The 27354-nt window shown below is 42.1% G+C and overlaps 1 protein-coding gene and 1 non-coding gene across 9 annotated transcripts in view; one reads left to right on the forward strand and one right to left on the reverse strand.

Moving 5' to 3' along the window:
- The first annotated feature begins 424 nt into the window (after nt 1-424).
- TLE1 (TLE family member 1, transcriptional corepressor) overlaps nt 425-27354 on the forward strand; it is an 87800-nt gene continuing 60870 nt past the window's right edge. For all 8 annotated transcript variants that reach the window (XM_069476339.1, XM_069476341.1, XM_069476346.1 and 5 more), the window contains exons 1-5: nt 425-486; nt 1252-1352; nt 2797-2860; nt 2972-3016; nt 26485-26547. In XM_069476339.1, the coding sequence (XP_069332440.1) occupies nt 463-486; nt 1252-1352; nt 2797-2860; nt 2972-3016; nt 26485-26547 (297 nt within the window). In that variant the 5' untranslated portion in view covers nt 425-462. The remainder of the gene's footprint in view (nt 487-1251; nt 1353-2796; nt 2861-2971; nt 3017-26484; nt 26548-27354) is intronic.
- Nucleotides 7044-7150, reverse strand: LOC138388860 (U6 spliceosomal RNA). Its single transcript, XR_011234337.1, has one exon. It is a non-coding gene; the product is annotated as a U6 spliceosomal RNA (small nuclear RNA).

Consider the following 27354-nt stretch of genomic DNA (forward strand, 5'->3'; position numbering starts at 1 on the left):
GAGAGCAGGCGGACCAGGAGAAGAGCAAAGAAAAGCAGCCCGCTTGGATTTGTTTGCCCAGGACGGGCGCTGCGCACGCGGATCTCCGAGAGGAGTGCTGCCGGAGTCGCATCGCCCCCCGCCCCGCTCCTCCCCGCAGGCTGAGGCCCGCGTGTAGGAGCGCAGCCCTTACGCGCAGTCCCCGGGCGTTCGTGTTGCCGCGCATGTTTTTGGAGTGGCTGGGCCTGGGGCTCCCTGCGATGTGGCCCTGAGGGCGGGAGCCCGCACCGACGGAAACAGGAGCAGAAGCCGTGGGCGCGGAGTGGCCGGTGCGCCCGGCGGAGCGCGCCTGCGTGCGTGGCCAGTGCACCCCCCCGCATTCCCCACTTCTGCCCGGCTTAATTTTCCTCGGCGGGGTTAAAGTTGGAAATTGAGCGGAGAATTGAGTTGCCCGGGAACAGAGCCGCGGCCGCCGCCAGAGCGATGTTCCCGCAGAGCCGGCACCCGGTGAGGCGCGGCCCAGTGGGGGGGGGAGGGACACTTTTCCTGTGCGTTAGGGAGACGAGTGGCTGCTGCAACCCGGCGGACACTCCTCACCCCCAGCGGTGTAAGGTTGGGGAGGGCGGGGGTCCTTCTCCCGGGATGGGGAGTGGGCTGAAACACTGGATTTCCTCCTTTCCCTCTGTGCTCCCTCTTACTTGACGTCTACACTGAGCGGACCGAGGCGCCGGGGGAGGATGGAGTTTCTCTCCCGCAGCCACATCCCCCCCTTCCCTGGTGGGCTGGGCGCCCCCCCCCCTTTGTTTCTCGTCTCGCCTATTTACATATCAATGCGGCCCCCGTTCTGGTGCGCTTGGAGGTGGCCCTGGCGACTCTGGGAATGGGGAGCCTGCAGGAGTTGTTTTTCTCCTCCGGTTCCCTGGGTCTTTATCGCCCCCATGGGGGAGGGGGCGGCGACGTAGACGACGACATTCTGGCTTGGTCGTCCCTGGCCGCCGGGGAGCCCCCTTCCTTCTGGCCAGGTAACCCGGGCGCACTTACCGCGATCCGCCCTGGAGGCTGGAAGACATGAGCCTCTTTAGAAGCTAAGGGTCAGGGGAAAGTCCACTTTCTCCCTTCTCAAAATGAAGCGCAAACTCGAGTTTGGGGCTCCATTTTTTGCCACTGCCAACTTTATTTTTGTTTATGTCCCAGCCGTTCTTTCTCTGACTTACTGCTTTATCTATCCGCCCGCGTTCCCGTCCCTCGGCCCCCCTTGCTGATCGCCCCCAGACGCCGCACCAGGCTGCAGGCCAGCCCTTCAAGTTCACAATCCCGGAGTCCCTGGACCGGATTAAAGAGGAATTCCAGTTCCTGCAGGCACAGTATCACAGGTGCGTGTCCGGCTGCGCCGGGCGACTGGTCGTGCGGACGGCCCCGTGCCCCAGTCTCCCAGCCTGGTGGCGGCGGCGGCTGTACTTAGTTCTTGCGTCCAGGCGGTGGCGTGTGGAGTCGCAGTTAAGACCTGTCATTCACGTTACCCCCTTGCCTGGCTCTTCCCAGGCCACCTCTTGTCTCCTCCTCCTCCTCCTCCCCCTCCCATTGTTTCCCTTTTACCCATTTGCTGCTTTTCCAGGGAGTCCTTTTTCGTGTCTTTAGGACTTGCATGAGAACCGTCAATATTTGCACTTCATTTATTTATTTTTCAACAGGCTGAGCGGAAACATTGGTTCAATCGATGCCTCAGCCCTGGAGTTGGGGGTTCAGGGAAGCAAAGCCGTGTTGAAATTGCTATTTGCCATAGTAGAGAATTGGGTTCTTGAAGACAAAGTCCATTTACGGAAGGCTGGATGCTTTCACCAGTGGCCATCATTGGTGATGATGAGGGAGGTGGATAGTATGGGGGAAGCTCACCTGCTTTGGCGTCATTCTGGGTTGGGTTGGGCAGGACAAGAGAGTGGAGTCACATTTCTAGTTATCTTAGCTTCGTGTAATGATACTTCCCTTCAAAGGCTTTATAAATGAAAATTATTTGTAAAGCATCCTATCCATAATGAACTTCCCAGAAAGGTTAATTTCTTTCCCTTGCTCCTATGGAGTTTTAGCTGATGTGAGCCAAGAAATAACTGAATGACAATTTTTACTTTTGTCGTGCTTGAGAAAAAGCACACGGATGAGGCTGAGTGCCTTGGGTGTGAATTGTCTTATTTTGTCAGGGGCTTTCTGATTATTGACCTTTTGTCTACTTGTAGATAATACTTCTGGAGCTTGAGGCATACTTGCACACCATGTTTACTGAACAGGGTAAACTTCAACCCACTTTATTGCAGCAGCTATTTGACATATTTTGGCAGGGATTTAAAAACCAAAGGTTTAGAAACGGACGGGCAATTGTAGAAGCAACTTTAACAGATACGATTTTCAAACCTAAAGACTGAGTTGGCAAAAATGATACAGCCAGGCCTAAGATAGAAGACTGTGCAAAGGCCAGAGTTTGGTGGAGTCTAGAGAAACACACATTTATACAGGGAGGTAGGGAACAGATAGATGACCATGAGGAGGAATCAGTCAGAGATTGTGACAGTTTTTTCATTCTTAGCATCTGATCAGGTATGCACCAAGAAGAAAAAGAATGGTAGCTGAATGGACACCCTGTACTGTTCACATTATTCCTTTCCCCTATTAAATGTAAGGACAAAGCTTTTGGATGTTTACCTAGATAGTTTTTATGGCTTTTCCAAATTGGTCTGTGTTTTTACTTGAAGTGCAAATATGTGAGGCAGATGTTAAAACAAGTGACATAATGTTTACATTAAGTTGCCTGTTTTGTTTTCATAGCCTTAAATTGGAATGTGAGAAACTGGCAAGTGAAAAGACAGAAATGCAGAGGCACTATGTGATGGTAGGTATCAAAGATTGGACTTTTTCCCTTTCCATATAATACTAGCAAACATGTGTTAGCATTGTAAAAACACGAGTTAATGAAATGCTTGATTCTTTTTTTTCTTTACAGTATTATGAAATGTCATATGGATTAAACATTGAAATGCATAAACAGGTAAGCTTTAGTTAAACCTCAAGCTGAAATGAGAAATCAGTTCATATGACTTTACAATACTGGCTTTGTTCTCAATAGTGGGCTTTGGGGGGGATGGGGTTTGTATTCCGTTTTTTCTGCCTTGGTTTCTCTCTTTGTAAATTGGTGGTAGTAGTCTGCAGCAAGTGTTGCTTCTTGACAATTATGGAGTGTTTAAGTGACTAGGTGAGGGCCATTTTGGAAATGTAAACTGGCCTGTTTATAGGCAGATAGGAATTGAGACTTTGGAGTTTACTTTTCCACCTGGGTAGATTTATTCTCCTCTTGGAAGATCTGGGTATCCCATAGAGTTGCTGATGTTCAGAACAGTTTATGTTTTCTGTGCTGTTTTGGAAGGAAGTGTGGACCTGAGGGAGGAAAGAAGAGTATTTAGGAGTTTCTTTAATCAGGGTAAACAAAGTGTATTACTGTCTGTGGAGTACTCTTTCTGCTTTGAGGCGGCATAAAGCAACACTCAGGATTAGTGGCTTATTAGCAAGCAAATTTTTGAAAAATTCCTCAGTTGTTGTAGGTTTTGTGTTAAAAAAAAACAAAACAAAAAGCATCCTTTTATGGCCAGAGCATATGTTGGAAGTTGCTTCAGTCCTAGTGGTTTTAAAAGCATGAAAAGATTAGTGACTGGAAAGCTCTAGCTATGACTATGAGTTTGCAAGTTCCCATAAAATTCACACTTATGGCTACTATAATGGTGTATAAAAAGAGTATTGAGCTGGAACAAGGCACTAAGGACCTCATAAGAGAAGAAAAGCTAAATGATTGCTCAGCCCAAAGGACCCTCGATTGAGTAGTCATTGTCTGCCAAAGAAAGCATTAATGGCAGGGTGTAAGTATTCTGGAGATATGCTGACATTCACTTTTTCATCAAGACGCTGGTACAATAAGTCTTTTAGAAATCGATTGCCTCTTAAAAAATTATCATCAGATGAAGTTGCACAGTTGGACACATTTCAAAGTGCAACAATACAATTCTTACTTGATGTATATGTGCTATTTCATCTCACACCCTTGTTTCATTAAATTAAAGAGCATGGCTGACCGGCTGGGGCACAGTGGAGAAATTGATTAGTTCAGCCTTCAGATCTTGCTTATATTCAAAGAGTTTCATTAAGCAAGTGTGTTTCAAAGTTGAATTCTGCTTTTGTAACTTTGCACTCTTTGATTTTTAATTCATCATAGGTTTCATAGTGTTAAGTTATCGTCGTGTACATTAGATCTGTTCTCAGATATGTGTTTGGAAAGAGATATAGTTACACATTCAGGGCCTTTCATTAATAATATAATTGGGCCTTTAAAGTGCTGGTTTTATTCTGATTTGCAAAGTTGGTAGCCTAGTTTATGTTGGGTTTGTGCTTTTGTTTTTGTGTTTCAGTGGCTAGTGGCTTATTGAGGCAGTTGTAACTTGTTGATAATAAATGGGCAAGAAGATCTATGACTAGCATCTATGGCCATTTAAATGAATTATGCAAATAAACTTGGCCTAAGACTTCTAACCTAGAACTTTTTTTTAAGTTATGCTGAAGGGCATGTTTTTGGTGACAAATACTCTGGAAGAGTAAGAGGCGAGCGCCAGCTTTTTCTTAAAACCATAAACTCTAAAGGATTTAGTAACCTCATTGACTCTTACAAGGCAACACTACCTCCATATGTTGTTGTGTGCTGGTGCTGGCTTTACTGGGAGAGCTAAAAGAGATGTGTAATTTTTGTGGGTTCCTGCAGGTTACATGGTGGGATAACCTCTTTTTTATGGTATAGGGAGAAGGAGCAAAGTGGGTCAGAAGCCCCAGGGTGTGAAAACAGTTTACTAATGAGTTTCTATACTGTGTCAGGCATTTGTGGGTATGTACTGTCTGTCCATGAGACTGTATGCATTAATAATACGCTGTGTATAATTGGCTCAGTAATTTGAAAAATGTAAAAAACTGAGAAACACCATGTTCTTCATAGTAACGGGGTATTAAGCCCCCTGAAATTTAGTTTATATTGTAAATGCTGACAGACCCTTAACTAGAGTGGTGTGCAGAGTAGTGCTATAATTCAGTTTAAAGTGGCCTTACGTTTGAAAAACATCCTTCTGAATGTCACACATTAATAATAAGTTCTGAGGAGGCATTTGGTACAGCTAGTAATCATAATTCTTATTAAAACTGGTGACGTCTGGCCCCCAGGGTGTAGCCAGGCTCAAATTGATGCTTTTTGCCGCCTGATCACCAGCATGGCCTAAGTGCTCATTATATTGTAGAGAGGGCCTTTGGAGCTCTCATTAGATTTGACAGGAATTCTCTCTAGGGGGAAACTGGGCATTAGCGAGACTCCTGACAGGCTGAAATTATTCCTGCTTTATGGCTTATAACCAAATGCTAGCAAGACATCATCAGGGAACACAAAAAATTGTCATTTCTGACAACATCTTTGTTACTGAAAAAAAAAATGCAGTGATGGGGAAACTTAAAGCAGAGAGACTTAATGCTGTTAAGATTTGTCTCCAGTGTGACGACCGCTCTCCTTCCCACCTTTCAACGGGTTTGTCGAAGGAGTGAGTTTTAGAGATTTCAGTGTCAAATCTCACCACTGACTTTTCCGTCTGGAAGTTTTAAAGTGAAAGTGTATCCAAGTCAAGAATGGTATAATTGTGGTTTCCTTCCTTGGTGTGGTGCCCACAGTCTGTGTTTATGTTGTGTCAACACTTCCTGATAAGCCTTCCCCTTATATGTTCTGCTCCCATTTGTGGCTGGTTACCGAAAAGGCAGTGGAACAGGACTGGTAATGGATACTTAAATCTTTTATCGTAGCACTAAGAATTTTTATTTCTTAGAGCCTTTTATAGATCCCTGTCTGACCATCTATCCTCTGTGTAGATGGTAAGCTCTAGCTATCTCTATACAAGAAGGAGGTGGAAACCCCTCTTGAAAAATTGAGACAATTCTGATACCATCAAAGTGTTATGGTGCATTAAAAAATAGTAAGTTGATGTGAGTCGTCATTTCCAGGGCCATGCCTAGTATGTGTGGCAGCGTGATCTTTAAATTTATTTTTGTGTCATATGGCTTAGTATTACTTCACTTGGTATTTTTAGGAACAAGATGTACTGTAAATGCATACTTAAGCCTTATTTAGCCTACTCATATATCTCTCCAGCACACTGATAAAGCCATGCTATAAATTGTCATTGGTGGCTTCAGTTTGCACAGTAATTAACAGTTGTCAATAGTTATTTGTCTAATATGACGTCTACAGGCATCCCGAGAAGTAGAGTAGGTAGGTGTTCTGCTCTTCCTGCAGCTGTGGGCACATGTTCAGAGTCTGGGACTTGCTCAAGGCTAAGCCTCTGTTGAAGCTTGAGCTTGGGTTACCTGGTCCAGGGTGGCCAGTACTTCCTGCAGTCCCTACCAAGCTAGCAGATGAGGTGGGCCCCCTAGCTGTGCATCTCTTCAGTTCTCACTCGTGGTGCTGATCAACTTCATGACTTACAAGACACACCAGGGCTAGGCATTATGTTCTAAAAGTTAGGAAAATTAGCAGTGCTGATGACCGGTCTGTGGGGGGTCACAAACCGTGGGTAGAAGGTTGTATCCCACTGAGCCATACTGTCTTCAGTGTTCAGGTTAAAATATGTTTAAGAACAAAAGAAACACGTTAGGAATCCCGGTGGAGACCCAGCTCTAGAGTGAGTGTGATCAGTTACTTTGTCTTGCCTGTGTTCTGCTGAAGGGTGGGCAGAGGCAAGCACTTGAGCCTCTCTTGGGCAGTGAAGAATTTAAAAATAGATGAAAGGCCTGGCTCTGAAGGAAAGATGATATATTCTGCAATCCTGGTTTTGGGATGGGGAAGGGGAAAGAGCTTAACGTTTCCAAGCTCCATGTGATATTTCAGCAAGCACCGTGTCTCCGATCATGTACATTTTCAAATGAAACTGCTTTAGTGATTTTGATGTGTGCTTTAAAATTTCTTTTAGAAAAATACATTGTTTTTTAGTGCAGTTTTTTCTTCTTTTTTAATGGGCCAATTCATGAATTTGCATGTCTTCCTTGGGCAGGGGCCATACTAGTCATCCCTGTATCTTTCCAGTTTTAGTATATATGCTGCCAAAGTGAGCACAACTTTTTTTTAAGTATTTAGATGGAACTGTTAGTTATTCTTCCCTGGGTTAATTCCTTAGATGTAACTCTCTTATTCTTCCTGTGCGAGTTTATCGTTTTTCCCATTTTTTTAACCATCTGTGTTTTTGTCTACAGTTTCTCATGTTGAGATTTTTTTCCCCTCTAAGTCAGAGTCTCCACTGGGAAATGACTAGCTGGAGTATAGGCACTTAGAGTTAAGCTCTACCAGGTGTTAATAACCTTGTCATACCAAGAGGGTAGCTGTCATCAAGATTGGAGTGGTTCCCAACTTCATTAGCCAGGCCTGCCCTTTACAAGCATAAGTTACAAGAGATAAATCTCCCTGTGCATTTAGACCCTAGATTTCCAGGTGCAAGATTAGCCTTTGTTTTTTGTCAGCAAGCAAGGCTGATCTCTCACTACTCAACAGTCACCTCCCTAACCGTTTCGGCAGTGGGCTGGTGGCTGGTTTCTGTCCATGGCCTGCACTGTGGTAAGGTGAGAGAGGTCTTGGGTATGAAATTTAAGGGGGTATCAGAAAATGTAGTAATCATGGTAAATAATATTTAAAAAACTAAAAACAAATACCCCCAAAATCCACATGGAACAAAATATCCAAATTTTCTAAAAGGACAGGATCTGACAGGGTTGGTCAGGATTAGGGTGAGGCAAAGGAGACAGAGTCGGGCCATTGCATGTGGGTGGGGGTTGTCAGTGCCTCAGTCCCCCTCTTTTGCCTTCCCAGATGGAGAGAAGAGGTTGAATGTCCTGTGGGAAATGGCCATGATCTGTAGGATATGTCTTGGTTCTGTTTTAGCTCATCAAGGTCACTTAACTAGGGACCGAGTGAATCATGACCAAGTTCCCTGGGCCTCAGTTTCCTTCTGTGTATAGTGAGGGAGTTGGACTAGACTTACATACAGCCTGTTTGTTTCCCTCCCAGGGCAGAAGTCATCTCAAAGTACACTGCCACACACCTTGCGTGTGTAAATTGAGGAGAGTCCATCTCCAGAGGGCTTAAGGTGTTCTCCCAAATAGCATTTATTAAGAAACACAGGAAGAAAATCTGTTCTTTTAGTAAATATTTAAATAAATTATTTTGAGTGGTAGTTGAACCAAGAATATATTCCATTACTGGCTCATGGAGCCATTTTAAGTTTTTGTAGATCTGCGTCTTTGCTTTTTTATTAAACCTTTTGTGGTCTCCAGAAGTGGGTTAAAATAGGAGGAAACTGAGAAGCTTACATGGCTCTGCTCAAAGCTTTAATTTGTCTCAGTTCCCCAAACCCTCCCATCACCATTGCTTATTGTTGCCTCTGATTTTTTTTAAATTGAAATTCTCACAGCTAGTACCTTTATTGTGGGATGTTCAGTATAGTGGTTTTTAATTAAATTTTAGACAGCTGGTTTTGTTGGTTGGGTTATTTGACAAGATTAGGCATTTATACCTTCAGAATAGTCTTCACTGATGGGCTTAGTGAGTTCTGTAGTTATAAGTGTGCTGTAGGACTGTGCTAGGAATATGATTTGATGTTTTAAGTGGAGCTAGTGTGTGTATGGGTAAGTGTACGTAGGTGTGGGCAGGAGTAGAAAAGGTTTTCTAATTTTTTTCTGAGGCACGATTTGATTTGAAAAATCAAATAAATTGACATTGAAATTTTAACATGAATTAATATATGTATTATCACTCACTTGATTTAACAAAATGGTTTCTAAAATGGTTTGCAAAAGTATGATGTTTTCAGAATTGTTACAGACCACCCAGTTGCCTTAATGATTTTTTATGAAAATCTAAGAAACGATACATGGTTTTATCAAATAACCTGTGATTTGGCACAGTTATCTATTTCATTAACATTTAAATTTCAGTTGTGAAGTTTCATTCTGTTTACCTCCTTTGAAGCAATATAAAATCATAACGATGAGCACAATTGTTTACCCACTCTCCCTACAAGCTCTCATAGTAGGTTTAAAACAATTTTTTTTTTTTTTTAGTTTTTTTGTAGTAGTATTTACTACTCAGTCATCCTTTCATCATAAAATATGTTAGCAGAAAAAGGGTAGGGTACATTTTTGGTGGGAGGAAAAATCAAATTCTGAAACATCTATCGGTTGAATTCTTTTTTCTGCCAAGTAGAGAAAAACTGTTAAGTGTGTTGGATGTACAGCACTGTGTATGCTGGAAGAGACAGAGTTGTATATACAACTAGCTGAGCGGCCATGAAACCTATTCCCAGTGTACTAATAGATACTTGAGATAGTCATTATCCATTAGATGAAGTGGAGTCAGTTTTTGAGAATGTAGGTGCTTTTGAACACGCACAATCCAAATCATGCAGTTTGTTAAACCACTGAAATACATGGAATATGAGACTGGGTTTGGTATTAGCACCAGTACTGCTCTAACTAGGTTATTAGTCCACACTATTAGTCTAGGACTGTGTGCGACCTGTTGATAAAAAGTTTGAGCACAAATCACCCTAATAGTTTACTTGCAAATGTGAAAGTTTTATATATGTTGGTATACTAATATATACATTTAAAATGGAGGGGGCTAAAAGTGCTCCTGTTCTCAGGGTACTCCATTAGTTTGTCCTAGGTCCCCACTGTCCTTCAGAGGCCAGTAGCCTACATTTCAAACCTGGCAGCACACTCAGAACTCTGGCCCTGGGAAGACAGCAAATGCAAAACATCTTCAGGAACTTGGGGCTTTGGGCCTCTCTGCTCTGTGTGTTCTTTTTAATTTCGACTTCCCACTCTAATGGCCTCTTTGTCTGTCACTCACAGCCAGCTGTCTGCCCCTGACTACTTTCTCTTCCAGTCTTGGCCTCTGCGTCTTTCTCTTCCCTGCAGTTCCCTCAATCCAGCCAAATGGATCTCTCTTTCTTGCTGGAAAGTATGTTTTGAGTTTTCTTGTTTTCTTTATAAAAAGTCCAGGCCTTTTTGTCAGACTTGACGTGGGATTTCTTCGTCTCCTCAAGGCCCTGTTCCAACAACACCGCCTGTTTATTTCAGGCGCGCCTGTGACTGCTCCAGCAGTGGGCTGTCATGGCACGCACTTTGCTTAGTGTTCTGTAAGAATGGTTTTTCATGTGCCTCCTTCATCACTGTGGGTTGCAGTCTGCTTGAAGCTTACTTTGAGACTTCTATCTACCCTTCCCAAGGAGTTACACAGAGTAGGCGTTCGTTATATAGTGTTTCGTATATTCCTTCTGCATAGTGGTAGCTGTAAATGTTTTGAATGCTGAACATTTGAAAATCAGGTGAAAGCTACTTTGCAAAAAAAAAAAAAAAAATGGTTGCATACATGTTTACACACAACTACACAATATAGCTTTGCTTAACAATTTTGATGGTTTGTGTATATCTCAAGATCTTTCAGCTAGTCCATGGAACCCAGAATAAAAACTTGAATCAAGAGTAGCAGTATGGGTCCTTATGCTAAAATGAAATCTATTCAGTTCAGTCCTGATAGCCTTATCTATCCACTTCTGCTCAGTTGCTTTTCTTTTGGGAAAGTGATTTATGATCCACTGAGGCTTCTCAATGAGGAGTTTAACTATACTAATATATTTGGGTTTGTACTAAATAAAAGGAAACAAAACCATTGCTGAGGCCTGGGTCTTGGTGTGAATTGAGCAGGTGCAAGTGTTACTGTCCCTGGAACCACAGCTGCCAATGGAGTGTGGATAAATTGCATTACAAGCTTCTCTCAGGGCATTAAACTTGATTTTGTCACCAGATTTCTTAGTAAAATAATGATTAAACCCATTGATTATTTACATAAAGTAGTCGCCACATGGTCCTCCCCACCCTCCCAAACATTTTATTAAAAATTTCAAGTATGCGGAAAAGGAGAGAGATACTCAGTGAACACCTGTATTATACCTGGAGTCTATAAATTAACATTTTGTAACAACTGCTTGTCACATATCTTACGTAGACCACCCCCACGCCCCCAAATAGAGAAACGAATAACCTGGGGAACTTGAAGGACTTGTTTGAGGATTAGGCCTTCCTTTAGCTACCAACCTTGGTTTAGACTGACACGTGAAGCAGGGATTTCCATGTACATTTTAAGAACTGTCTTAACAGATTTTTATAACGTTTTCCTCCTAGACTTACCCTCGGTGTTTTTGGCATGGTTGTATTAGGTAGTCCACTATTACAGGGTGTTAAGGTGCTTTCTTTTTCAACTGTAACCTGAAAGCAGAGATTTGTACTTAAACAGAAAAGCCAGATTTCCCTTACCAAACCCTCCTCTCTACCTTCCTTTCAGCTCTTTAATGAGACTTAAGAGTGCACCTTTAAGATGTGACCAGTGTGTTTGCTGGGGGAAACAGCAAACAGCTTTAGTGTTGTTGATAGGTAGGAAAGTTGGAAATAATTTTGCAAAAGGATTCTGATTTTGAACTTTGTGTTAGGAACGCTGTCCTAGTGGAGAATTTCAGTCGGCCTCGGGGGCCGTGGGTGGTAGCGGGGTGTGAAGTACCAGCAACAAAAGCTCTTTGAGGACCCCAGTGTGTGGAGCTGCTCTCCCAGGCTATGGCCTCCAGGTCGCTCTTCAGGAGCACAGCCTTTGTTCCTTCTCTTCCTTCTCTGTGCCCTCTTGATGCCTTGAGCAAACAGCCGGTCAGAGCCTCTTACAAGTATGGTGGCCAGCCAGTGTATTGACACGCACAGACACAATAGAAAACTGCATTAGGAGGCAAGCCATTGGGATTTGCAGTAAATATATTACAGAACACAAGTGACTTGCCGATACTGCTTGTTTAGCAGTTTGCAAGGGCAATGGCAGTATGGATTTTTGAATTAGAAGGGAAGGGCTGTTCTTTCTCTGTGCGGGAACATCTAGTTGATGGCTGGGGAGAAAATTGATTTAGAGAACAAAATACAGCCGCCTTTATTTGTGCCATTTGAAAGGCTTCTGTGGATTAGTGAGTGAAAGTAAAAAGGTCGCTTTTGGTTTAGGAAAGGGGGTCTGGACATTGATCAGCATCTTGGTCTGGTACAGAGAGAATAAAGGATGGGCCTCCAGGTGGGGAAAGGGCATGCAGTCCCCATGCAGCCTGCAGCTACAGGTGCCCGCTCCATTCTCACACAGTTGTCTTTGCAGCTCTTTGGCTTTCAGAAGTCAGCTTCTTGGGTTTCTTATTGTAGAGTAAGCTTTTTCGGGACATAAGCGTTGATCATAGCCTCTATCTGTGGAGCTCCTGTGTACCCTAGGAATTGTTCTGCAGGAGCTCCCTGTCAACTCTCACAATCTCCCTCTGTGTTGGATGTTAATTATTCCCCCTTTAAAAAGAGAAAACAGGTGAGTAACCTCAGGGGATGACAATAGCACTTACCCATAGGGTAGTTCTTAGGATTAAATGAGTTGCCATATGCAGGAGCCATTGCATTGGTTCCTGGCCTGGGGATACTCTTGAGGGATACCTGTTACCTGTATCTACTGGCAGTCTCTTTAAAACTCTACCCCTGCTGTTGGACTTCTAGGCCTTGCTTCATTTATACTTCCATCTTGTTTTCCTCCCTACATCTTGAATTAATTCACTTTTCATTTCCCCCCCCTCAATTACAAAGTCTTCTTTCCATCTGAGATCATATGCATTTATCTTTAGGCTCAAAAGGAAAAATGTAAAAAAAATTGTTTTAATAAAATAAGGCCCCTGTTGGCAGTCTTTATTGTCTAAGGAATCTAAGCAAAATGCCTTACTTAGGCCAAACAGCAAAATGTGTCCTTGGAAGGCAACAGCTTTCAGTAATTAACCTAACTACCAGTGAGAATAAAGTTGTGTGTAGTTTTTCATTTAAGGAGATGGATGAACGACAAAGAGGACTTCGTGCATTCTATCGAAGTGCATTTTGGCAGAATAAAGGGGGGAGGTGCATTTCAGATTTTTTTCTTTTTAATGTAACATGGAAAATCAACTCTGAATTTGAAGAGAATGTGTCATCTTAAATAAGGAGGGTACATGGAATTACAAGGTCAAGCTGTTGCTTGGTTAGGGAATGAAGTTAAGTCTCACCTTGATGAGGTAACACATATACATGTCGTTGGGGGATGTGTTTTCTTTTTGCTTTTTGTAAAGTTTATGCAAAAGTTTGAGTAGAATAGTTGCAGTGTTATATTTCTTCATCTACTCCATGGGCTTGAGATTTTTGTTGACTGTCACAGTCACAGCTGCTGCTTATGTGCTAAAATTTGGGGACGTGAAAAACAAAATGAAAGCCCAGAGCTTACGGGGGAGAAGAAAAGCAGAGCCACTGGGATTGGACATACAGGAAATGTAGGCTGTTGACTCTTACTGCCAAGTAGGATGAGCACAATGCGGCCGAAACTTCTTGTGTGTCTTTGTATTTGGGATAAAGCAGGGCACAGTTCAGACAAGTCGTGCCAGTTCCTGCTCTCAGACTAGCTTAAGAGCTCAGCTGCCGTCTGATGTGGGTGTGCTGAGAAGCTCCACGTCTCTTTCTGCTTAGCTTGAGAAGTGGCCCTGACGTCCTGAGGATCCGTAGGGGAAGCAACTAGATTCTTGACAACCTCCTCGTTTGCCAGCTGGCCTGGCTTCCAGAGCCTTTTCCATTTGTAAGCGGCTGGCTCTTTTACAGTGCCTGGGCCATGAGCTCCCTTGGAGCCAGTGTCTTTGCACAGCTACTGAGAAGATTGGAATTGGACCACTGAAATGTGTCCAACTTCTGTACTTTTTAGCTGACCAAAGGCCAAAATCATACCACTAACTCAAGGGGAGAACTGCTGACATTTGAATCTTATAAAAATCTGTATTTCATAATTGACTACCATGGATGCTGTGTGATGTTTGGGAATTAAATGAAGTACAAGGAGGCGTCAGATTTTGTTTATGTGGATTTCTGTAAGAGTACAGAGACTTTTGAACGAGGTGTTAAATCTGTATTCATTCTTGACTGATTATTAAGTATGGCTTACCTACCTAAAGGGCCCCGACGGGCCAGTGTCAGTGCATTACTGTAATCTTGTGCAGCCAGTGTTTTGGTCATTATTTTATCAGAAGGTTAAATATCCCCAAAAAGCTGTGATTTTTAAAGCATTATTATTATTTATTTTTCTGATTAGCTCCTGGAATTATTCTTATCCGTTTCCCTCAAAGTGCTGAAACTGCTCAAAGTTTATGTGGAACAAATACCAATTGTTGCTTCTCAAATTAAAGCAATATAAAAGGGAAGGGGCTTTGCACTGTCCGAATATTGGTATTGACACCATTTGTAATTTGGGGTATAGCTTGAAGACCGGATTCTGCTGTTTGTCGCATACTGGTTAATATGGCTGTAAAGAGGAGATGAATGTGGCTACTTCTCCAAGTCTATTACTCAGGAGGACTGTAAATTTGATTGGCTGTTACAATTCTAGCAGAATCATTCGATTTGAGAGCAATAGAAAGATAAGATATCCAATTACCCAAATGATTTGCAGGGTTAGCCAACGTTGTCATGGAGACACGAGTTGGAACAAATTAAATTTTAAGCAATAAAATAATCTTAAAGCCCGTCTGGGAACAAGAAAATTTGGCAGTGGCACTTACCTGAATTGAATCTTAGCTTGACACGATGTTGTTTGACATTGATAGACTGTGGGGGCCTAAACTTATATATGATACAAGAGTACCTTAAAAAAAGTAGCTCGGCCAAACCGGTAAAGGGGAGTGTTGGTATTAAGTCGAGGGATATTAACATTTATTCCATGGCTTAAATGATGATTAGGCTCTGGGTTCCCAAGAATATTTTGTATTTAAGGATTGAAATGCCTTAATAATGATTAAGCAGCTTTAATTGGACACGGGAAAAAAAGATTTATTTAGCAGCAACACATAGTTTTCGGAACTGCTGTTCTCCTTTGTGTGTGGATGTCTTCTGGTGGGGGGTGGAGGTGTAAGCATGCATACATTTGCATGTACAAGTAAGGAGATTTTGGCACATGCTCCTGCACTGCAGATGATTCTCTATTAGTTAAAATTTCTACTTTGCAGTCCTGCATGCAGACTGGAAAATTGCATTCCAAACTTCAGCTGATGACCCAAAACCCGAATAAGCTTTAGTCTGAGGCTTAAAAGGTTATTTCCCCTTGTTAATATATTGTTTAACTGGTTTCTGGCTTGTGCCACGGATTTGAAAATAGCCGAATGGCCCAGAAGGAGGGAGGGCTTTTTATGCACATGTCTATTAGACAAATGGAGATGAAAATTGGTCTGAGGTCAAGCCATTTGCAGCGTTCTCACAGCCTTCGATTTTCCTCTCATCCTCACCACAGATCATCTCAAATGATTCAGTAATGACCAAAAGTGCAACATTGACCTTTATTCCCTGGTGGATTACTGTGTTTCACAGTCCAAATGGCAGGAAGTCTATTCTGTTCTTCCAGAAGGAGCGCAGCATTATTGAGCCAGCCCAGCCCTGTGGGAACCGCACAAGTGCAGACCAGTGTAACAGAATACGTGGGTTAAATTTGGTTTCTGGTGCTCTGGGAAACGAGAATTGACATGTCCTGGAACCCACATAATTAATGGAAGATATCTAGGATGTTTTCTAAAAACACAGACGCGCATAAATTGATTTGTCCACTTGTGAATTATAGGAGTGGTAACTTCTGGTGGCCCCTGGCTTATTATTCCTTTATTACCTTTATTTGTTGTCCCCTCCTTATTTTTATTTAACACTTCCCTAGTATATATATACTTAGATGACATTGTAATCTGTGTAGTTTTAAAATTATAAATTGATGTGACTGAGCATGAGTGAACTCAGGGTTTTTTCTTTGGCATACTGTTTTTTTTTTTTTTTAAAGAGAATTGGGTCTTGCTGTATTGGCCCAGGCAGGCTTCCAACTCCTGGGCTCAAACGATCCTCCTGCCTCAGCCTCCCTGGTAGCTAGGATTACAGGCATGTGCCACTGCGTCTGGCTGGCATACTTTTAATCATGTATATTTTTGGTCAGTCCCTGTCATCCTAAATAGATTCCTTCTCCTACAACACACTTTTTTCTCCAGAAAGTAGGTTGATTGTTATCTTGGAGGAATGGTGATTATTTTTCTCTTGCTTAGATTTCTCTGTGCATTGTATTATGATGCAGTGATTGGGGTTGTTCTTGGCAAGAGGTCATTGTATTTATTCCAGGTTGCCTCCACATGCATAGCAGAGTCAATATTCGATGAGTCTGTGCACCATGACGTCTGTCATCGAGGATCCTTGTACTTACTCTCTTTATCTTCCAAATACTTAAAATAAGCTTTCCAAAAGGTTATACTTTGAAAATTTTAGCCAGCATCCCAGATTTCATTTTAATCATGACTCAGATGCTTTTGAGAAAACAAATTTTGTCTTGACTGTAAGTGTGACTGTTAACTGTTGCCTGCCTCAGTGGCTCCCAACCTTGGATTCTGGCCCCTCCTCCAGCTTCCAGGATAGACAGCGCACTGTTCCTAAGGCAGATTCTGGTGCCCTTTTTGAAATAGAGGCCCTCCACTCAATCCTCCTCCTGGCTACTTGAGAGTAAATTCTGGAGCTTTGCAGGTTTCTTGGCATATGATGTTGATTAAAAAGAGAATTCCAGGTTCCATCTGGGAAGGGCAGGAACCTTCTCTTCCTTCCCAGGGGACCACCTCTTGCCAACAGCTCAGCTTGGGGAGAGCAGAGATACAACTCAGGGGCTGAATTTTCCAACTGAGATTTCAGCACTGAGTTTGGGAGTCCGGTGATGACTTTGCCCTGGGGCCGTACCAACACATACATTTGTCAAAGTTGCAGCCATTATGTGACGTTGATGGCCTGCATCTCCTCATGGAGTAGCTGCTTTCCCTAAGAAGTTGCCCAGCCGTTATTGTTAATTCCTGTGTGGGGTGTGGGTCATTCAGCTGTGGCGTGCTTTTAAAATTAGGGAATCACTGGCCCATGGTCACCTCAAGCAGGAAGTTCCTTTCCCTTCAATCTGGATTGACTGAAGATTTCAATGTGTTAAGGAAGACATTCAGAGGTAAATTGATTTTTGCAGATTTTCATGCAGTCTTTGTCTCTACATGGGCATATTTTAGTTTCACAATTGTAATTTTAACCTTCATCCAGTGATGATAATAATGTAGTCTGCTTTTCCTCCCACTAATCCTGCTATTGTGTGGTATTATCTAATTTCTCATGAGCTCCCTAATGACTAATATCTGTGAAGAGGGTTAAAGGTGTAGGATTGCTTGGGGTGTGTTCCAGGGAAGAGGTGTGCTTTTCTTTCCACCAGAGAACAATAGGTGATGACTTCATGGTGATGTTCTGTGATTCATGCTGCACAGTCTGTCTTGAAAACCTTCTTTGGCTCACGGAGTGCATTTTCCTTTAAGGCCACCGAAAGCTGTCCTTTTTCCATCCCGGGACAAGTCAATACAATTTCCTGTGAACAGGCCCTTTCTGAACTCCATATAACAAGGGTTTCTGAATAATGGAAATGTGCTATTTAGGAACTGAAACAGCTGCGATGCTTTTGTCAAAGATGCATCTTTACCAAAATGACAAATTAAAGCCCAAATGCTCTGCTTGGCAACAGTTGGGTCAAAACATTTAAGTCATTAATTAGAAGGAACTGAAGGGGGAAAAATTTACACAAATACACAGCATTGTAGACTCAACTTCATCTTGGAAAATGCAACTGAATTCTTTAAAAAAAAAAAAAAAATGAGGGCAGCTCTCAAGTGGGGCCTGGCAAGCTTGTCATTTGCAAATAAATCAAAAGACCATCATTGCAGGAAGGAGAACCAATGAATAGAGTTGCTTTGTCATTCTTTGATGGGCCCCACACTCAAGCCTGCTATTAAAAATGAATGCATTCAAGAGGCTCTGCATTAAGAACATAAACAATTAAGGGCACTTGAGTTGCTCTGCTGAGAGCCTCCGAAGATAGGAGAGCTTTCTCCCGAGATGCAGGCCTCTGCAATCTGCCTCACGAGGAGCCAGAGAATGGGAGCAATTAGTGTTGCTATCTCTGCCTGAGCAGCCTTCGGTGTTTTTTTTTTTCTTCTTCTTATTCCATTCTTTTAACCCCTCCTTGTTTTCAGAGAAGCTGTGAGTGTGAAAGATGAGCAGTGAAAGGATAGAATCTGGGCCCAGTTGGAAAGAGCTCAGATTTAGAATGCTGCAGGAGCTGCCAAATGAGAGGGAGATGCAACATAAAAGTTAATATCTGCCAGTAATTGGTGACTTATGTTCTGATTAGTTGAGCCTCTAAAGGGTTCCTGTCATCTGGTACTCTTTGTTTTGTTTTAATCACAGGTTTTAAGAAGGGGTGAGATGACATTGCCATGGGTGGAATAATTTAAAAGAATATTGTTTGAGGTTTTCCACGGGAGGCAAATGTGTTCCTATACCCCCCGGTTTGTGTTCTTGCCTCAGTGTTTTGTAAAAAATGTGTGGAGAAGGTGACCCTCGTGTTGTTGCAAGGCATTGAAGACAGACAGGCCTGACCTCTTCCTCACTAGTTTGTCCTGACCTTAGGCAAGTTATTTTAACCTTTCGGTTCATTCTCACAGGGGACCTGGTGTCCACGTGAAGAAGAGAGAGCACACGTCAGAGGGCCTGACGGCTGCTGTGCAGTACACGCTGTGATCATAGGCAGCAGTGGTTCTCTAGGTGTGGAGCCTCGGGATCACCTGGGCACTGGTTAGAAATGCACGTTCTTAGGCCTAGACCTCCTCTTTCAGAAGCTCTGGGGCTGTGGCCCAGCTGTCTGTGTTTTCACTCAAGTTTGAGCACCACTGAAAACCTCATTAACCGTTCTAACCTCAACTTAAAGATACCCCACATTATTTTACTTTGGATTCCCCAAAATGTGATTAGTTGTTTTAGCACCATAATCAGATTTTAAACCAAAGCTACTCTGATGCATTAGAATTGAAGGAAATTTACCTTTTCATGAGCAAATTGGTGAGCAAGGCTCTATGATGAAAGAGAGAGAGAGGGAGTCTATGAGTCAAAAATATTCTGAAGGAGGCCTCTGGAAAAGAACGTTTCTTCTCTCGTGAAGGGGAAAGGAGTATTGGAAGATTATTTGCAGTGGTTTGTGTGTATCATTTTTGGTATAGTTTTTTATACATACATCTCTAATGTTCTTTAGGTTTATCAGATGTCATCTTCCGAAACTGGAAGTGGTTTTATGGATTTTGGTCTGCTGGTGGGCCAGATGGTCTGATGTTAGGGTTGATGCTTAATTCTCTGCCTGTAAAGGAGAACACTAAAGTGAGTTTGGCCGCAACTCGTTTGTTTGAGGTTTGCAATTTATAATTGAAGTCCCTTATAAAATGCCTATTCTTTAGTGCAGAGCTCTGCCAGAGTAGCAAGGCTACAGTGACCCTGTCATTGACAAACTAGGGCCACTTTTGTCCTGCCATTGTTGGCTAAGGGATGGCATGGTGGCCTTGTGGCTGCTGCAGTCCTGTCTGGACTGTATGGCCATTCAACTGTATTGCTTTGCAGTCAAGGCTGAGTTTGTCAGCTCCATTTCTGGTCTTGGGTATGTCCCAATTTCCTACTTCTCCTTACTAGAGAAAGGACCAGGCAGGCACTGTGGCTTCTATTCTGGTTTTATGATCTTGGGCAAATCATTTCCTTTAGGCAGCTGCTTCTCCATATGTGATTTAAAGGTTTTAAGAGGGCTGGGTACCCAAATGGAGCCTGGGTTCGCAGGCATGGTGGGCCTGACCACTCTTCTCTCTTTTCCCAATTTAATAATAAATTTAAACAAGAAATCAAGGGCAGTGTTCACAGAGTTACTGGAAGGGAAAAAAGTCACCAGTGACCCTACCATCTCAGCATAATCACTGTTTTTGTTTTGGGGTATCAGCTTACAGAGCTTGGCCACACGCATGATGTTTAAAAAAACGCAGGCATACTAACACCACATCTTCGTTCTTCCCCTCTTGCTTCATCTAGCAAATGTATTGGACATTTTGGCATCATTATCATAAATGTGACTTTAATGGTTACTTACCATGCCTGTGGGCTGGTGTAGTGTATTTAAGTGTTCTCCTAGTATTAGACAACTGATTTATCGGGAGAGCAAACAATAAGTTTTTCAAAAACCAGGCAGATGGTTGTGATGTGTTGAATTGCTGTTACATCTTTATCACCTGGCTTTCTCTCTTTTGCTTGAAACCAGTGCTGCAGTGAACAGCTTCATGCATGGAATGCTTTTCATTTGCACTATTTCCTTAGGATAAATTTTTAGCTGTGGGAAGCCTTACCAAAGGGTTTGAATAATTTCATGCTCTTGAAACACATTGCCCAGTTGCTTTCCAAGACAACTGTACCAATTTACTCTGTCATCAGTCATGTACGATTGTTCCAGTTTCCCCGAGGCTTCATCATCGTTGGATGTTACCATTTTTTTTTTTTTTTAAACTACCTTAACCAGTTCCGAATGTCCCACCTTACTTACAACAAAATTTGCATTTTGTTTGGTTGCTGGTGAGGTTGTACTCTTTTTTGTATTTAAGGCTGTCATTTCACAGACTCAGAAACTTCTGGTCAGAAGGGATTTAAAGGTGATCTATTTATTTCCTTTGTGTGCTTTGTTTTCATGTTCTTGCCCGTTTATCTGTTGCCAGACACTTCTTACCAACACTCCGCTGTGTTTTTATCTTGGCTTCCCGCTTGGTTCAAAGAAACCAAAAGATCAGTTTGCCAGCCTTCAGCATAAGCACCATTTTTTATGATCCATCAATTTGCAATTTAATGCTGGTGGAGTTTCCCCTCTCTAAGCTGACTTTGGGCAAGGTGCCATTGGATTGCTTTGAGACTGATGGGCAATTACTCTTAAGCAGTCCTCGCCCTGTTTTGAGCTTCAAACACTCATTATGCATTACTTTGTGTGTAGTGGGGAAGTGTGCGGGTGGGCATTGAGGAGTGGGCCCTTCAATATTGTAATTAGACAAGGTGTGAGGAGTTTGAAAAGGTGGCAAGATGAGCTTAGGGATCATAAAATCTGTAAACTCGAAGTTCAGATGCCCAGAAAAACATACCTTGAATTTAAAAGCCCTACGGGGTACACCAGGGTTTGATTGATTGCTAGTCCCTGAGATATTTGGCCATATTTTAGCTCAATTAAAATATACATGTACATGAGCCTTATGCCTGCTAACATATGATTTCATTTTGTAAACAGGATCTTTCTCTAGCACTGTTTAGTAACAGTTTAGGGGTACATAGAGATTCAGTTTTAGTTCAGTGAAGCATGACTCTGAAAGTATTTTGAATATGTATCCTGGGATCAGTATTTAGTAGGAGTCTTATTCTCCTAATGCTTCTCATCTTGTGTTGAGAAGACTGTGCAGACAGCTGTCAAAAAAGTGTATGGAAGTTTTATATTGACATGTGATTTTTAAGCATATAGGTTTAGTTTACCGAACGACAGTAAGTGCATTGGAGGATCTTGAAGGGCCTAGAGAAGAGTGTGTTTATTGGTGTTCAACAGGGAAAGACAGCTTCTAAGTGGATTTCAGGTAGGCCTTGAAGGATTGGGAAGATCACTTATATTTGTATAGCATTTTGGAATAGCATACCTTTCGGTTACATATCAACTTACTTGATTTTGATGAAACTCTAGATTGGTGGTGTTCCTGTTGCTCAGATAAGAGACCTGGGACCCAGCAGTTGAAATGACCTGACTTAGGACACCCAGTACTAGTTTACCCAAATTTTTGGATTATGAAGGCCAACTATTACCATATCCAAGTCAGTGAGCGGAGTTGGAATGGATCAGGAGAATAAAAGATTGTTCTAGATGGGTCATTTGGACTTCTGCTTCCTTCTGCCTCAGTGGGTGGTGACTGTCTATGAGGTCAGGCTTGGTGCTGCTAGGCCCTTCATCCAGCTGCTTAAATTTCTGGGTGGAGGCTTCCGTGCAGATTCGGTTTGGGGATAGCTCTTGAATGCTGATTTGTTGTTCTTGCTTTATACAGTGCCAAAAATCCAGGCACAGGGAAAGTTTATTTATAAATCTTATGATTTAGCAGGTACCAAATACACCTTCGTCTTTGGGCAGGAAAATGATTTCTAGGTGGAAGATGCAGTGAGCTCATGGTGTTCTCACTGCAGTTATCTAGCCGTCAGAAGAGGTGGAAGACAGCAGCATCCAATATCCGGGTTAACCCACCAGCAGTCTCTGATCAGAAACAGAAGCATGGGCGAAGACAGTACTATTTGTTAATTGGTGCTACATTAAGAATCTTATCAGAATACCCTTGTGTTGAAGCAAGAGGTAATACGAAGAGTTACTGCCAGTTTTTATGCTGCTGCCATTTATGCTGTTTTAGGAGACAGGGAAAACGTTCGTGAAGTCCTCCTGGGAAGGTGGTGGTGATGCCTTAGAATCCACAAGGCACTGCCGGGTGAACTCTGCGTCCTCACTCTGCCAGCTGATAGGTTGTTCTTGTGGACATTGTGCAGCTCAGAGTTTCAGGGCCTTGTTCAGGTTAAACCAGCTTGTAAGTAGAAGAGGTGAGACTTGAATTTAGGTTTTCTGGTTCAAAAATCAAGCTCACTTGTCAGGATATTGTTCAAGGTTAGGGTTTAGAGACCTGGCAGAGCGAGGATTTCTCCTATTTCCGTTTCTTCTCCAGACCCTTTATTTAGAATTTCTAGAACATATAATATGGCTTTTGATGCTTCTTCTTTATCAGTCAGTCTGAGCTTTGAGCTCTAACTTTTTCTTCCTCCTGTTTCAGTTTTAGTCTAACCCAGCTTATACGGTATAGTCGGCCCTCTGTATCTGGGTTCTGCACCTGTGGAGTCAACCAGCCACGGATCAAAAATACTGAACATAGACTTTTTTCTTGTCATTATTCCCTAAATAGTACCAATATGACAACTGTTTACATAGCATTTACATTGTATTATAAGGTATCATAATGTAATCTAGAGATATACAAGAAGATGTGTGTAAGGTATATGCAAATACTATGTCATTTTATATAAGGAACTTGACCATCTGTAGATTCTGTTTTTTTTTTTTTTTGAGACAGAGTCTCACTCTGTTGCCTGGGCTAGAGTGCCGCGGCATCAGCTTAGCTCACAGCAACCTCAAACTCCTGGGCTCAAGCAATCCTTCTGCCTCAGTCTCCCGAGTAGCTGGGACTACAGGCATGCGCCACCATGCCCAGCTAATTTTTTCTATATATTTTTAGTTGCCCAGCTAATTTCTTTCTATTTTTAGTAGAGATGCAGGGGGGGGGGTGTCTCACTCTTGCTCAGGCTGGTCTCGAACTCCTGACCTTGAGCAATCCTCCCGCCTCGGTCTCCTAGAGTGCTAGGATAACAGGCGTGAGCCACCCTGCCCGGCCATATCTGTAAATTTTTATATCCTTGGGAGTTTCTGGAACCAATCTCCCATAGATACCAAGGGATTACTGTATTGTCTTTGCTTTAATCTGTTCTCTCTCTCTCTCTCTCTGTCTCTCTATATATATATATAATTTAATGTTATTAAAGGTTTACAGGCTCTTTCCGTTGAGACTGGGTCTTAATTGTTCTCTGACCATGTTCGATTTTACCTTGATGCCGTTCTCTGTAATAACAGTTATTAAAGATGAGGACATCTTCTTAAACTAAATAAATTCCAGCTAGAGCAAGTAATTAAATATTAAAAAGTATAGCCATAGCACCATTAGAAGAAAATTAAGCATGATTTTTATAATCTTGGTGTGTTCTAATCCTTACCCAAAGGCCAGAATAGGAAGAAAATTCTTTTTGTTTGGCCAAATAAAAACTTAAAAAGTTTTTATACAGCAAGAAATCCATATTAAGCAAGGTTGAAAGACAAGTGGCAAGCTGGGCAAACTCTGATAAAGGGTTAATAATTGTCTTATGTACAGAACTACTACCAAAAGACAACAATGATGAAACATCAACAGAAAAGTAGAGAAAGGAAAAATATAGTGGACCAATAAATGTATGAAAAAGTATTTAACTTCAGGAAAAATCCAAGTAAATGCAAATAAAAATGAGTTCATTTTTTTAATCTATTAGATGGATGAAGATTTTAAAAAAAGGTCAACAAAACCCAATATTGACACTGGCTGGAAGAGCAGGCTCCCTCCTAGATTGGCAACAGTGTGAATTGGTGCAGTTTTCCTGCTGGGCACTTTGGCATCCTGCATTACAGTTTAAAATATGCACACACTTTGACCCAGCAGTTTCACTTTTAGGGATTCATTTTAGAGATCTGTGTGGAGGGTTATTTGACACAGAGTTCGTAATTGAGGAAAATTAGATGAAATGTAAATATCTGCTGATGCCGGGGTGAGTGCTTAAACATTTATATACCTATATGGTGGAATAGGTTGATGTACTTACTAATGTATGTATTTATTGACTGGGAGGGTGTCCATGACACATTTTTTGAGTGGAAAACAAATTATGGAAAGGCAGTGTATATAATGGGACCCTTGGGTATTAAAGTGTGTCTCTCTTGCTGGCCTTCTGCATGTATAGTGAGAGCCTGGAATGGTGTTTTCCCAGAATCACCAGTGTTTTACCCAGGCTTATCCTTGGGTGATGGACTTGGGGTTAACATTCTTTTATATTTGTCTGTCTATATATATCTGTGTATGTGTGTGTGTGCTCAATGTGAGCGTGTATCATTTTTAAAATTGGAAAGCCTTAAGTGTGAATTTTGGAGAAGAGGAACACATAGAATGCTGTTGGAATGTATGGTAGGCAGGGGGTAGGGAGCAGGGACCTATGTAAGAGTCCACGAAAGGCATCCCTGCTTTACGTGCACCCTGAGACACAGTGCAGAACCCTGTTGCAAAGGAAAGGAGATGCTTGTGCTTTCGAGGAGAGGCATGACCTTGAGTTAGCTTGAGTTGGGTGGCTGTGAACAAATGAACTGGGTAGGGCTGACCCAGCTCTGTTTTTATACCTGGTACAGCTGCACCCATTTTGCATGTATCTGTTTGCCTCGTTGGCTAAAGCAAGGTCATGCATGGGTTTGCTCTCCATATCAGTCATCTCCCCTTCTTGTAGTACGTGTTTTCCGTGGCATGGTATGTAACTCTGTCTCACCGGTGGTCAGGGAGAATTGGGTTAGGCTGGCCTACAGCCAGCCCATAAAACCAAGACTTTCCTGCTTAGTTAACTGGAGTCATCTTAGAGGACAAAAGGAAGCTCTTTTTTATATCCTTGATTGTAAAGTTCCTGGGGTTCCTACTTTATCATGCTTATTCCATTCTTTATTTCTCAAGGGCATGGACTGCGTGCTTTTTAATTTCCTTCTCGTGATCATTTTCATTGCCCAATTCAGTAATAGAGGTGGCATTTAGTAAGCATTGACAGAACATGATGAAATAAATAAGGTCAATGCTAGGTCTCTTTACAGATAGACTTTTTTTTTTTTTTTTTCCTCTTTAAAAAAAGCAGAACTGGTTCTTCAGAGTTAGAGGAAAGCAGAGCTGCTTTGCAGGATGTTGGAGGTGGCTCAGGTGGATCCTCTCCTAGGCTGGGAGCAGAGGACCCTCTCTTCCTTCTCTTGCTAGTTTGTCCCTTGTAGCAGAGGGATTGCTGTGCATGTGGAGCTGAGCAAGATTCTTTTTCCTGCTTTCTTTAAAACAGCTTGTGACACTGTGAAGATGCCTTTTGTTATGTTCAGCTGACCCATGGGCCCTGTCAGTGAGGTCTTTGCATTTGATGCTGAATTTTGGTAAAATTTCCGGATATTGGGATTTGACCATCACTCTAGATAGACTCAATTATTTTTAGTAACGTTTTGTTAGTTTATTTGAAATTTTGAGACTTAATGAAGGCTACTAACATTAAAATCCCGTTTCAATTGTGCAAGAGTGGGAAGGAGGTCAGTGGGTCCCTTTCTTCTGCTCTGTCGCCTTATGAGGCCTCATCTTTGGAAGCTGGACTGCTTTGACACTGCTGTGTGGCTCCAGTGGCTTCTGATTCCAGTTTGAGTGAACTTGCTTTAACTACACAGATGTGCCATGGTGTGCCATCATTGAAAAACTCTATTAAGGGGCTTAACAATCACCAAATTAAATGATCGCATAGCTTTATACCACACAGATTTTCCAACTCCATTAAACTACTCATTATCTGTTATTAAGTGAGCAATAAACCATGCAGTTGTGCCTTACTTTGCAAATGGGATTGATATCTGCTGTTTATCTCAAGATAAATATTAGTAACATAACCTGGGGAAGCAATTGTATGCCTTCCAGAGTGAGGTAGAAGAGGACTACAGTGTTGGAGGCATGAAGTTTTACCTTTCTGAACTGATTGTGAAGTATTCTAAACATTTGTATGGCTTTGTCTTTATAGACTGAAATCGCCAAGAGATTGAATACGATTTGTGCACAAGTCATCCCATTTCTGTCTCAGGAAGTAAGTAAAACTGTTCAGCTGTTAAAGTGCAATTATGTTGCTTCTCTGTTTGCAAATTAGCTAGTTTTAAGATGTTAATTTTATCACAAGGAACAAGTGTGAAGAACATCTGTTACAGCTGAAGTGTGTACACCCCCTGCTAGTCTATCTAACACATCTGAGGGCGCACTGTAGAAGTGGCGACAATAGCTCAACTCCCAAATTAATTTTTTTCCTGTGGAAAACTGCAAAATGACTATCGAACATAAAGCTTTTGCTTGCTTTGAGTAGTATAAGCTTGATAGCTACTGATGATTCAGGTGTCCTTTATATCTTTCAAGTAGAGAGCTATTCTTGTACTGACTTTTAAAAATGGTTCTGTCTTTAAAAATGGTTCTGGGGTTGACTTTACCATGGAAGCAGTTATTTCTTTTGTCCTTGTATATCAATTCAGTTGACTTAATGCTGTCCATGGAGGGAGTAGATGATAATAGTCCAAAATAAGAATTGACATTATGTTAACTGAGTCAGGTGCATATATAAGCCATTATATTTAGTTACAAAGTCATAGAGGTTTAACCTTAATACTTCTTTGGTGAAAAGCTTTTTATCTGAAATTGACTCAAGACTGTTATATTTTAGTTTTGCCTTGAAAGGTTTACCTTCCTTTGGATACAAGCTAATAAATGTATTGTGAGTGTGCACGGTGCGAATGTGTCTTGAGGCAGGGTGAAAGCTTACTGAATAGGGAGTCAGAACGCTGGGTGTCTGTTCTCGTTGGCATCTGTTGCTCCATGCTGGATGGTCACCATCTCTGCTATTGTAGCA

Source organism: Eulemur rufifrons, chromosome 7, assembly GCF_041146395.1.
Source record: "Eulemur rufifrons isolate Redbay chromosome 7, OSU_ERuf_1, whole genome shotgun sequence".
Lineage (NCBI taxonomy): Eukaryota > Metazoa > Chordata > Mammalia > Primates > Lemuridae > Eulemur > Eulemur rufifrons.